The sequence below is a fragment of the Cervus elaphus genome, chromosome 15, assembly GCF_910594005.1.
Source record: "Cervus elaphus chromosome 15, mCerEla1.1, whole genome shotgun sequence".
Classification (NCBI taxonomy): domain Eukaryota; kingdom Metazoa; phylum Chordata; class Mammalia; order Artiodactyla; family Cervidae; genus Cervus; species Cervus elaphus.
In genome coordinates, this window is record NC_057829.1 from 65752068 (window position 1) to 65765901 (window position 13834).

Consider the following 13834-nt stretch of genomic DNA (forward strand, 5'->3'; position numbering starts at 1 on the left):
ATATTTTCATGCCTCTTGGGTAAATAGCTAGAAATGTCACAATATGGATGAATCTTAGACACAAAAGAGTTTATGTGAAATTCATAAAAGATGAATATAATCTATAATGACAGAAATTAAATCACTGGTTACCTAATTTGGTTACCTAATAACTAATCAGGGGTTACCTAATCAGGGTCCAAATCTGCAGATAAGACTAATTGTACCAAAGAATTTTAATGGGTTATGGAAATAAAATGTTCTGTATCTTGTGATGGTGATGATTACATAAATATATCTTACATGTTAATTACATCTCTATAAAGTTAAATAAAAAGTCCAGTAACTCATGACAAGGCCAAAAAAAAAAAAGATACATGGTTATGGCAGTAAACTTATGTCTTTTTTGGTCTTGCCATTCCATTTTTGGTTGGGGCAAGCATGATTCAGACTGACACATATCAGTTTCTATAAGCTAGCAGTTCTTAGTATTTTCCAAAGATTCCCCTCATTGTGCTACTTCTCGCTACCTCTCCACAACAGCAATCCTCCCTGACAAACTAAATGGACTCTGGGTAGCAATCAACAGTGTCTGCAATCATTTTCAGCTGGGCAGCAGTCAAATGAAATTTTTTAAATTGGGTGTACTGTCACTTTTAATTGGGTGTACCAGGGCTTCCCTGGTGAGTTAGTCATAAAAAAATCTGCCTGCAATGTGGGAGACATGGGTTCAATCCCTGGGTTGGGAAGATTCCCTGGAGAAGGGAACAGCTACCCACTCCAGTATTCTGGCCTAGAGAATTCCACAGACAGAGGAGCCTGGCAGGCTACAGTCTATGGTGTCATGAAGAGTGGGACATGACTGAGCGACTTTCACTGTCACTTTTTTGACAAACAATCATTTCCCAAGCTCAGAGACTAGAGTCCCACCTTTACCAAGGACACCTAATGAAGGTTCTACTTTTGCCTTTTTTATAAAACTGAGGCAGGGGTAAAAGATAGAGATGATCACTGCTCTCCTTATGGAAATTCACTCCAAAAAGGGTCATCAGCCAACCATTTATGGATTTATAATGAGGGGATGTTTCACTGGGGTACCTATAAACTAAACTTTCTTAGGTTTATAAAGGGTTGCAGGTTGCTGTTGCAAGCACACCAAATACAACAGGGGAGTGAGGTCTATAGACTAGCACACAGGCAAAGCCCTAAACAAGAAGTGAGTGATCCTGATTCTTAATCTGTGAAGTCCTTAAGGGTATGTATGATTTTTGTATTTTTATAGCCCCTAGTGTGGCACAGAGGTTGTGCTTATGCACAGAAAAGAAATAATCTGGGGAATGTGAAGCTGGGACACCCATTCCTTGTCTTGCTGCACTAACCAAGGACACCAAGAAGCAGAGAATTCTTAGACTAAGGCAGGTTCTGAGAACTTCCTTGGTAGGCAAGAATTGGTTCTTTTTCAGAACACTTTAGCTCAAAGTGGCTTAAAAAAAAAAAGTACAGGAGCTAGAACAAACAGTAATGTGTAAAATCATAGGCTTCATTTGAGTGAGCATCCCTCCCTCCACTAGGTGCCTACAGTGACTTTCTATCCAAGATAACCCGAATCTCTCTCCAGGGCACAATCACCCAATATAATTGTTTGGAAAAAAGGATCCAAATGGTGAACACAAGCCTCTGGATAGACTAAAAAAGATGATGCCCTTTAAAAGATAACTCTTTCTTCTATACAGCTAACTTGTATATAATATGCAAAAGTTCCCCCCCTCCCTCCCCCCCCCCCGCCCCCCGCCGGCCCTTTCTATTTTCATACTCAGGACCAAACTCAATTTCAGAACCAATTTAAGCTGGTCAGTTCTCCTGGCCATCCATGTCTTTCAAGCCTGCACTATAATTTACTGATCTCACAGGCTGGCTCTGCCTTTCAAAGGAAGGTGGACCAGATAATGAACCTCAAGTGGGTGATTCATGAAAGGTCATCACTTGGTTAAAGGAAAGGTGACAGTGATTTTCTTTAATTTCCCTGGGCAGTTGCCCCACCTCCCTGACTTTATTTGGTTGAAGCCCTAGAAACTCTTTGTGAAGCTTTTCTTTGCACTAATTACAAACCCAACATGCCCAGGTCCTTACCCTGCACAAGCAAGGTATGCAATCACACCAAGAGGCAGCCAAGATAATCAGGGTAGGGGAACAGGATACACATGTTTACCAAATATCACATCAGGCCTTCTCCTTCTCTATGGCTTATTGCAGGCAGGACACTCCACCCAGCTCAAACCAAGAGGCAGATAGATGATCTCTGTCCTCCCCACTTGAGGCCTTTTCTTGGAAACAGATCACATCTCAGGGAGGGAGACAGAAAACACCATCTCTGCTCCTAATTCTCCAGCAATCTGACATGGGGTCTCTGCCTCCCTGCCAAGGCTCACTTATCTGTCCCTCCCTAACAGAATTCTTCACCAGAAATCCCATTTGTGGGCTAAACAGTTTCCCTCCTAGTTGGGTGGGTCATTTTTAAGATTGTAACTTCCTTTGAGAAGGATCACTGTGAAAGGTCAAAGTGCTGTTATGATACTTAGCAAAAACATTCCCAATTACACAGCCTGTAACAGAGAAAACGCCTTGCATAGTAACACTTTTGGCCTCCAAAGTAACTATAACAGTGGCAAACCATGCTTTTCCAAGCATATCTTAAAAGAGTTTTGAACTACCTTCTAGGAAAGAAGTTGCAATGGAAATAAAACAAAAGTACCAGAAGGTCTATTTGGAAGGAAGGAGGTGGCTAGAAAACAAACTGAAGAGTAAAGTGCTTGCTATCTTTATATCTAATAACTGGGAGAAAGAGTCTTCTTAGCTTAAAACAAGGCCTGCTGTATCCTCAAACTTCTTGCAAAGTTGATAACTACTGGAATTCCTACGAGCTCCAACGCTACTTCTCCCATGCACTGCCAAAGAAGCTTTACCGACAATGAAGTCTGATTGAGGAAGACCAGAAGTTTATGTGATGGGCATTTCAAAATTCATACTTAATTGGAGGAAATACTGACAGTGGCAGACAGGAATAAGTTAAGCTCTTCACCAGTGACCTCTGCATTCATCTAGCTTGGCTGAGGGACATTAATTTTGTATCCTCACTTTGCTACTTAAAAAAAAAAAAAGGAACTACCACTTTAAAAACAATTAAAATTCAAAAAAAAAAAAAAACAATTAAAATTCAGTGTGTTATGTTTTAGATTTTGACCCACAAATATATATCATCTTTAAAAGAAATAAGTTCATAAAAACTTTTAAAAAATTCATCATCTTCCTTGGGTGTGTGGAAAAGCTTTATTTTTCACAGTGACTTTGCTGACATTCTTGGATGGGATAAAGAGACTTTTCCCTCATTTATAAAGTTATAATACTGTGCCAGGAGCCTCTACTGAGGCAGACAAACTCTCCAGGTCCCTGTTCAGTACTTTCTTTCCTTAACTGAACGGGCCTTTCCCAAACTGGGATTCTTTCCCCACGCCCTAGAAATGAGACCTGTTACCCCTGTTCTCTCTGCTTCTCCCTCCACCTTCCTATCCTGACTTGCCGCTTCCTTCGGAATACCTAACAGACTCTAGTTGTCTTGCATGTTTCAAGAGATGAAAAAGCTCAGACTTTGGTGTCAGACTGACCTAGGTTCATTATGGCTTTATCACTAGCAGCTGTGTGATTTTCGGCAAACTAGTCTCTTCAGCATCCTCATCTATAAAATGAGGATAATTGTATCTTACCTCAGACAATTGATTAAATCAAGTAAATAGCCTAAGTAAAAGTGCCTAGCTCAAAAACTCCTAGTTGTTCCTTTTATCTATTTGTGTCCTTTTTAAATCCAAGATACTTTCTTCCCTATTCAGAGGAGCCCAAAATCCAGGACCCTTTCCCCCTGATCTGGTAGTGTAGCTTACCTCTTGGTCCAAGTAAGAGGGTAAATATCCTAGCAGGACATAACCAGCTGACCTTCCTAAATGGACCTTCTCAAGATGCCCTATGTAACAGAAAGTTGATTTCCAAGGTTAAGCAGCTTGTAGGAAAATCCCTCTGCCTCTGAATTTGTTTCTTTCCTGCGTTAGTAAGTCCAGTGAACAAATAACTCATATCAAACTTTTTTTCCTGCCAATTAGGTCACTTGAAATGCCAGAATCTAAACAAAGGCAAAAAAGAGAGGCAGGGTCAGACAGTCAATGCTTGCGTCACATGCTCGTACTCACTAAGAGTTCCCACAGCAACCATCACTCAGGCTTAGAGAGACTGCAAAACCATAGGCTGTTGTACAAAAACAATGCCAAGTACAGGAAACTGAGTTATGGCTATCATGAGAGTCTTAAATCTCAGCTCTAGCATATGTCTCTGCCAAGGCTGCCTTGCCTGACGGCCAATGCCATGTTTTAAGATGAGAAAATATCACAAGGGCTCTCAAAGTAGGCTGCTCAGAGATCTTGATTGCCTTGGGAGGCAATATAGATGGCTCCCATGGGGAAAGTGACCCACGCTCACTTCCTGCATGGAAAGCCCTGCCTTGTAGCTTCACAGCTCCCTTCTCCCAGTCTTCCTCAACAACCAGTGGTGTGCTGGAGCTGGTTGACACATGCATGGCCTGTGAGAGTGAACTGTTAAATTTTTAAGCACTGTGAGAGCCACTTGGCTTCACAATGGTGGCTATGGTGGGAGTCTTTGTCCTCAGAACTACAAATCAGTCCCCTCCAACCACTTACCCTCCTACCAGCTGTTAAACATTTACTAACACCCCAAAGGGCCAACAACTCTAAAGTTGAAGTACCACGCTCGACTTTCCGCATAAGTCTTGAAGCTTTTAGGGTACCTCCCAAAGATCTTTATGTGTTTCCTCCTAGATGTTCACAAATAACAGGTGCCAGCCAGGCACCCCAACAGTGTTTGCCTCACAAACTAGGACTCTCCTCTTGTTAGTACCTTACTCTTCTCTGGGAAAATAAAGCTGGATTTCATTAGGATTTCTAAACACCCAGCAGTTATTTATAGTGATTCTTATCTTAGGATCAGGAGAAAATCAAAAAGGGTTAGAAAGATTACTAATAGATGAAAATAAATACTCAGCTTCCAATGTAACTTTCACTCAATCACATATAAAGCATTTTTTAATTCTGCAAGGCAGAGGGGAGGGAAGGGAAGTTGTTCAATAAACAGTTTCAGTTTTAAAAGATGAGAAATTTGTAGAGATAACTGCTCAACAATGTACATATTAACACTACTATAGTGTACAGTTAAGAATGGTTAAGATGGTAAATTTTGTTATATGTGTTTGTATGTTATGTGTTTTGTTATATGTGTTTGCTTTATTTGTTATACCAGGAAAAAAAAAAAAAAGAGCTAGGTTTGCTTAGTAGGTCTAATAATATGCCTACTAGCATTGAAGGTGGCTCATAGCAGGCCTTTGATGAATGCTTGTGAACTGAATCAAAGGCGGTATAATTAGGACAGGGATGAGAGCCGGTACACTAGGGATTATGGAAGACATGCTAACAATTTTAATGACTGAATTATACATCTAAGTCATCCAGTCCCTGGGTGCCCTGGGACCCGAGGACAAGGCAGAGACACTCTGGGACTCTTCCCACTCTTTCTGTCCTTTTCAGGTCCTGGTTTTGAGGATATTTTACAATTTATGCCTCTCCATTTATCCAATTCCTATCCTTCCCCTTTCAAGGCCCAACTCAATCCTTTTCTCTTCCACATGGCCTTTCCACCACCACAACCCACAGAGATCTTTCTCTAACAGGAACCTACAGATCCTATTGCTAGTACTGGTCAGCTATTGATAATAAGCTGCCTTAAGCCACCTTTCGCACTTATTTTATCCCTTGAGAACAAAAGCTCTTTATCATACGTCTGTATTCCTCAAAAGCCTAGGATGATCTGAAGCACAAAGCATTAAATGCTAAAATACTGAGAACTGAATGAAGATTGAAGAAAGTTAAGGGTGGGCCAATCACTTACTTGCTTTCCAATGGGATATTTCAATGGCACAAAACTGGTCATGAGTTTAACTGAAAGCTTAAGGAATCAGGTGATCAGCGAAGGTTTTGTCTTGAATGCTAAATTGCCACTATGTTCTCTAGATACTCAGGGCTCTAGAGAATCTTTCTGTAAAGTTCTGCTATGAAGCTCTCTTTGGTATAAGGAAATTAGAGCTGATATAAGTCAGTGTCATAGCATTTGCAAACCAAAATAAATAGCAAATAGTCTAAAAGGAGCTTAAGATCTTCAAAGGGCATTTCCAAAGATCTGATGGCTTTGGGGTCAAGGAAAGTATGAGGTACTATTCAAGTCAACTAAGCCAGTGATTTTCTACAAAACTTTATACGTTGAAGGGGCCAAAGACTGGTTGAGAATTTTAAGAAAGATGGACACTTTTCAAGGGGGGGGAAAAAAGGACATATGCATAATTTTGCACAATTTCAGAATGTGCAATAATTTTCTAAAGCCTATGCTTGGACTTTGGATTAAAAAAACGATGAGTTAAAAAAACAAATGATGAGCTAGTGTGTTGATCCATTTCTAGCAGGATGTAGCCAGCAATAATAAATTTTTTTCTTAATTCGAAACAGGAATGAAGGAGACAGTATATCAGAGTTTAAAGTAGGACAAGATAGGGAGGAGAACCCCCTGAAGAGCTCTTCAATTCCAACATACTTACCTGAAGGGAGCACTGAATCATCAAGACAAGATATCCTCAAAGCATCCAAACCCAAGACTTAGGCTGGGGCCCAGAGTTTCTCTTAAATCCCTCCCATCCACACTTATTTAGTAGAAACAAAAGGGTCATTGGGATTTATCTATGAGAATCCCGCAGGTTTTGAGAGTGAGACTCGGCTATCCTCGTGGGAAAATGAAAATCAGGGTGGATGTCACTGGTAGGGACAGGATCATAACAAATTATTCTACCGGCTAGAGATAGATGCTTACCAACAAGCCATACTGAGAAGAGAAAGGAGCTAAATCTCAGCTAATGGTTGGCAAGGGCCTTGAAGGACAATTTTTATAAGATGTACTAAAGACAAGCCAATCCAGAAGGGAATAAACTGAGAATAGTTTCACAGTTCTTGGAAAAGCAAGTTTTCCCTTCTCCATAAACTTTATTCATAAAGATATGTGAAATACAAAAAGAGGTCAAAGTGCCCTTACCAAACACCATATACAAAAATTAATTTAAAATGAATCAAAGACCTAAATGTAAAAGCTAAAAGGCAACACACAGAATGGGAGAATATGTTTGCAAATCACCATGTCTGATGAAGGATAAATATCTATAGAGTATATAAAGAATTTTTAAAATTCAATAACAAAAATCCAAACAATCCAATTAAAAAATGGGCAAGGGGCTTGAATAGAATTTCTCCAAAGAAGATAAAGAGTGGTCAATAAACATATAAAAAGATGCTCTACATTAATAATGACTAGGAAATAACAATTAAAGCCACAATGGGATACTACTTCACCCTCATTAGGATGGCTATTATCAAAAAACAGGAAAAATTGTAATAATTTTATATTTTAGGTGCAACCAATGTGGGAAACACTATGATAGCTTCTCAAAAAATTAAACACAGAATTAATTCCCATTTGATCCAGCAGTTCCATTTCTCAGTATATACACAAAAGAACTGAGGGACTCAAACTCCAGTTTCACAGCATTCTTCATAGTAGCCACAAGGTGGAAGCAACCCAAATGTCTGTTGATGGACAGAAGGATAAACAAAATGTGCTATACACATCAATGGAATATCATTCACCTTCGAAAGGAATGAAATTCTGATACATGCTACAACATTGAAGACATTATGCTAAAAGAAATAAACCATATATGAGCAGGCTAAGTCACTTCAGTTGTGTCTGACGCTTTGCGACTCTATGGACTGTAGCCTGCAAGGCTCCTCTCTCCATGGGATTCTCCAGGCAAGAAAACTGGAATTGATTGTCATTTCCTTCTCCATAAACAAAAGGACAAACATTGCATGATTCTGCTTTCTGTGAGACCCTTAGAGGAGTCAGATTGTTGTTTAATAACAATAAGTTTTGTTGTTAAGCTGTGTCCAACTCTTTTGCGACCCCATGGACTGTAGCCTGCCAGGCTCCCACATAGAGACAAACAGTAGAAGAGTGATTACCAGGGGCTAGGGGGAGAGGAAATGAGGAGTTACTGTTTAAAATGGGTATAGCATTTCACCGTGCAATGAAGAGAAAGTTCTGGAGAAGAATAGCAGTGATGGTTACAACAATGTGAATGTACTTAACACCACTGAACTGTACACTTAAAAATTGTTCAATTGGCAAATTTTATGTATCTTTTACCACACTCACACAAAAAGAGTTAATATGTACAAGGTTCACAATGAACCCCAGACAAATATGACTCCTGTGTGTCCAATGTAAAAATGCAAGCAGTTTATTACACTAGATAATGCATGACCATTCAGTCACACTGAGGGTATTAACTGATTAAAAAACTTTGCTCTCCATGAAGCCAATGAAAAGTAACAAAAAATGTCATCTATCATCTGGACACCTGAAAATAAACCCCAGTGTGAGAGTTTGGGCTCTGTTTGATAAGCAATAATGGATTTACAAGTATCATCTTGAAATGCCTCAAACAGACTGCTAGAATGTGTCTGGGGGTTGTCAGAACTCAAAAAGTCATACATCTCTTGCCAGAAGAAAATGGCAGCCTGAGCAGGCAGATCTAGCAAAGAGCCCTCTCTTATCTGCTGTCTTACTAAGCTCACTAAACCCCATTTAATGCCTATCCATGGTCTTTAGGTTTACTTTAATAGTACTCTAGAATCCACTTGGGGATTAACTTCCCAACTTCTTCTTTCTACTTAGTTTGCTGCTAACAAGTGCGGGTCCTATTTTTTTTTGGGGGGGGGGGGGGGAGGGCCACATGGCCTGTGGGATCTTAGTTCCCTGACAAGAAATCAAACCCGTGCCCCCTGCATTGGAAGTGAGGAGTCTTAACCACTTGACCAAAAGGGAAGTCCCCGCAGGGCCTATTGCATCCCAAACCCAGTTCTTTAGGAAGCTGTGAATACACTTAACATTAGTGATATCAGCATGAAGTGAAGGGAGAGAAGTGCTCCGACACATGCTGGAGATTAACAAGGAGTCAAAATACTTCTAACCTGATAGTGCTGAGAATAAAACCAAGTGTACTCTAATGCTGTCACTTATTGCCCTTCAGAGTCAGTTAGGGAAGAGAAGCAACAACTATTTTGAGGGCAGTTTCAAAAAGGGTCCCAGAATAGAATAACCCTTCCATCAGTACCCAAGTGAAAACGATTGCTAAGAGAGGTGAGTATACACAAACTCCATGACAGTAAGGACTACACTTAAGATTATTCACTAATGATCCCTACTACCCAGCACCACTCTTTGTACACAGCAGATATGAAATATTATTTATTAAGAAAAGAAATCTTTGAGAGCTGCTTCCCCTTCCTCATTTTCAAATAGGGCTGTGTATTCTCCCACTCTATAGAAGTTGCCTCATCTCTGGCTTGTGGATGCTTTCTGAGAGGCACTTTCATCACTTCATTTAACTCTGAAAGAAGTTGGAGAGGGGGTGAGGACACGTGCTTGCTAATCATCCTTTTCCAGATTGCCTCATGCGCCAGAACGGAATTTTATTATTGGTCTGTGGCTGCTACTGCTGTAGAAAGATTTCAGCCTGACCTTCCCAAGCTGCTGGGGGATGAATACTGCACGTGGCTGACTAGGAAAAAATGTGTCTTCCTCTTTTTTTTTTTTTTTTTAAAAAAAAAAAAAAGCTTTTAGACTAAACAGAGCTCACTGTGATAGGAAAGTCACCCTTTCTTTCACTATACAAAGCTCAAGATGTTGAATTCTTTTGCATAAAAACGATATAACAAAACCGATCTGAGCTGGTTCACCAGGAAAAAGGTAGGATGTTGAAGCACCTCACAGAGAGCAGTGGCATCAAAGTCCTGAATAGGACTTAGGGTTGCTCCATAGGCAGAAGAGGAAAAAAGAAAATGAAAGCCATTTATCAAAGTGGTTTAAATAAGAGGATGGATTCCCACAGCTGGCCTCACAAAGGAGAATAAATATGTCAAAGGGAATAACTGATAGACTAATTGAGTCCTATCCATCTGGCTGAGGAAGAGCCACTGGTGAGAATACTGAGAAGCTGTCTGTTAGGCAAAGGCTTGCTTTGGTGCCTCATTTGGCCAGTGGAATAGCTTTTAGGAACACTGAACACACAATCACACCACAGCTGGCTAGCTGGCCCTGCCAGCAAGAGGCTCACAGAAGGGTTACACTGATGTAAAGGCCAAAAAAGGGAAAGCAGAGCACAGGTGATTTTGTTTTTTTAAATGGGCTTGGAGCCTATACCTGGACTCTCACCTCATGAATACCCAGGCCCTTCAACTTGGGAGTAGAGTGAGAAGGAACGGAGACTGTATGAATATATGTCTCATTTTGTGCTTTTGAAAACAAGACTCAAAGTCTTGTTCTGAAACATCAAGTTCAATACTATGCTACGCTAAAGCCCCATCTTACTTTTATATAATGCAGAGCCCAGGGCTCTTTTCTTTGGGAAAAGAGGCAATCAGGCCAGACTCAAGAAAAATGAACACACAACACTATCTGCATGTACCACAGTTCATACCACAGAAAAACCTGCTCAGAAATAACTTCTCAAGGCACATAGAACTCAATTCTTAGGCAAATCTGCCCAAAGGAGGGTTCATATTTTAAGGAGCCAAACAACATCAAATTAAGCTGAACTCGGTTTTTCTAACTGGCAGTTTCAACCATTTCTAAGTTTTCATTTCTTATTTTCAAAAGTCAAAATGACTCTCTGCCTAAAATTTTAAAAAAAGAAATGCCTTATCACCCATACTAAAATAACAATTCACCAAAATTTCACCTACATTATCTTTTACATAATTAAATGAACCCTCCATATGGCACAAAAGCAGAAGCCATCATTCTAATTAAAGTACTATCAACAAATCCCTTACTAATTCCTCTTAGCAGCCTGGCTCTTGCCACTCCCACTAGAAGCTCAGTCACAGAATCCCCCCGCCATCTGAAAGGACTTGATGCTGGCCACCAACTAGGGCCACTCTGAGGAAAGTAGTGGCTTACCTGCTCCTCCGACAGTTGGGATATGTGATTCACAGCAGCGTAGGATTCAATTTTGGGGTTAAAGTGGTTGATGATGGCTCTGAAACAGAGAATTAACATTAATACAGTACCAGATGGAATAAGAAGATAAATGAGTTAAAAACAAGTATCAGCTACCCTCTGATTTAGAGTATGAGACCATGGGTGTGACTCTCAGAAGGTAACTGTCCTCTTATGAACATGAGGTCACATGGGGTGAAGTGATTACTCTAAAATGGGAGAGGTTTAATAATTTATTAGACAGAGAACAGAATCAAGTATGCCTGCTCTGTAAATGAACTAGGGGAAAATCTCACAACCAAACAAAACTCAAAACCTAGCATCCTTCAGATGAGAAACAGGGCTCAGAGTGCTGTCCACCAGGAGGCCCTCGTGTTTCAGTCAGAGAAAATAAAAAAAAAAAAACTTTGCTCTGCTCTTACTCGGGAGAACAGGGCATTCTGTGAAGCTGGACCAACATGTGGGTTGAATACTATCTCTGAAGAACCTAAGATTTCCCAAAGCCTACAACCGTCATATTTGTTAGTTAATATTTTGAACCAAAATTTTATTTCCAGCATTCAAACCAAAATCTGAACATTGTTTTCAAACATTCTCTCTTCAGGGTCACCAAGTCACATCAAATATATTTCTTAAAAACCTCTGAAATTTGAAATAAATTTCCCTGAAACCAATGCTTTAGTATAGATCTTCGTGATTTCTTGTCTGGTAGAGTAGAAAACCAATAGTCATGTATGGATTTGAGAGTTGGACCATAAAGAAGGCTGAGCACCAAAGAATTTATGCTTTCAAACTGTGGTGCTGGAGAAGACTCTTCAGAGTCCCTTGGACAGCAAGGAGATCAAACCAGCCAATCCTAAAGGAAATCAACCCTGAATATTCATTGGAAGGACTGATGCTGAAGCTAAAGCTCCAATACTTTGGCCACCTGATGTGAAGAGCTGACTTACTGGAAAAGACCCCGAAGCTGGGAAAAACTGAGGGTAAGAGGAGAACGGGGTGACAGAGGATGAGATGGTTGGATGGTATCACTGACTCAATGGACATGAGTTTGAGCAAACTCCAGGAGATAGTGATGGACAGAAAAGCACAGACAGAGAAGCCTGGTGTCTTACAGTTCACAGGGTTGCAAAGAGATGGACATGACTTAGCAACTGAACAACAAGAAGAGTATAAAAAACACAGGTTTTAGACTAGAGGTTAATGGAGAGAAGGGAAAAATCTAACAGAACAATTTCAAATAATACGTGCAGATACTCTCCTCTTTAGGAGGTGGAGTTTAGTTCCCATTATCACTGAGAGTAAGCTAGACTTATCTCCATAGAGTAGCAAAAGGGAAAAATATTAACAGTAAAGAATCCTGGCAAATCTACTTCAACCAAGCAATGAAGGTTAAGTGTCACCAGTGATGTCATGTAACCCCTGGTATGGTCTGGTAAGAAGGGCACTTCATCTCTGTGCTGTACTTTCAGAAATTCATGATCTCAATCTAAGCACAAGAAAAACATCAGACAAACCCACACTGGGGTACATTCTGGAGATTATCTTGCCAGTTAATCCTCAAGATTGTCAAGGTCATGAAAAACAAAACTTGAGGAAGAGTCATAGACCGGAGCCCATTGGTGAGATATGACTAAATGCAACTTGATGCTCTGAATTGGATCCAGGAACAGAAAGAGGACATTAAAGGATAAACTGTTGAAACCCAAACAAAATATGGAGTTTAGTTAATAGTAACATATCAATGCCTGTTTCTTAGTGTTGATAAACATACCATGGTAATGTAAGAGGGGAGAAACTAGGTTGAGGGGCATATAGAAACTCTATGCATTATCTTTGCATTTTTTCCTATAATTTTTAAATTATTCCAAAATAAAGTTTATTAAAATGTGTGTATGAAAAAAAAAAATGTGTGTATGATAGCATAATAGAAACCAATATATTCTTTTAATATAACTTACTGATAGTAAAGAATTTAATCTAACCCAAATATCAGAAGTATAAGCCAGAAATTTAAAAAGAAAATCATGGTGTGGAATCCCAGTTTGACCAATGTTTTTCTGAATGATTTTTGGAAGCTGTATATTTTGCCAGAGGGATAAAATGGGAATAATATCTGTTTTAGCACAGTAACTAGAAATAGTACATTGCAGGCATACAATAAATGTTTGTTGAAAGAGTGAACTAAACCTTAAGAGGATTCATGCAATATTTATATAGTAAAGCAATGTTAAATATCTAGCACAATGCCTGGCACACAGCTAGTAGTCAATAAATATTCAATGAATGACTAAATCAAATAGGACAGAAATGGGTCAGGCACAAGAGGCAAGTTTTGGTAACTTATTTTCCAAGAGACTGTCAAGAAGGGTAGAGATGTTATTATCTGCAAGTTAAGGTTGTGGGGCTTGGTCTAAATCCAAAATATCCACTGTGATCAAGTTGGGGGGGGGGCGGATCAAATATTTTTCTCAGTCAGAAAGCAAAGTTTGAGGATACTGGCAGGGATGACAACAGTCCAGGAACAGAAAGGAAAACCGGGAGGCTAAACCCAATGAGAAGACGGGGGGGGGGGGGGGGGGGGGGGGGGGCGGGGGCGGGGGCGGGGGGCGGGCGCGCAGGTATAGGGAACTGAGAATCC

The 13834-nt window shown here is 40.0% G+C and overlaps 1 protein-coding gene across 1 annotated transcript in view; it reads right to left on the bottom strand.

Annotated features, from left to right (window-relative positions):
• The window catches only part of ARMH3 (armadillo like helical domain containing 3), a 171400-nt gene that overhangs the window by 22974 nt on the left and 134592 nt on the right, over positions 1-13834 (bottom strand). Inside the window, exon 24 of the mRNA XM_043924866.1 lies at positions 11155-11233. Within this exon, the coding sequence (XP_043780801.1) occupies positions 11155-11233 (79 nt within the window). The remainder of the gene's footprint in view (positions 1-11154; positions 11234-13834) is intronic.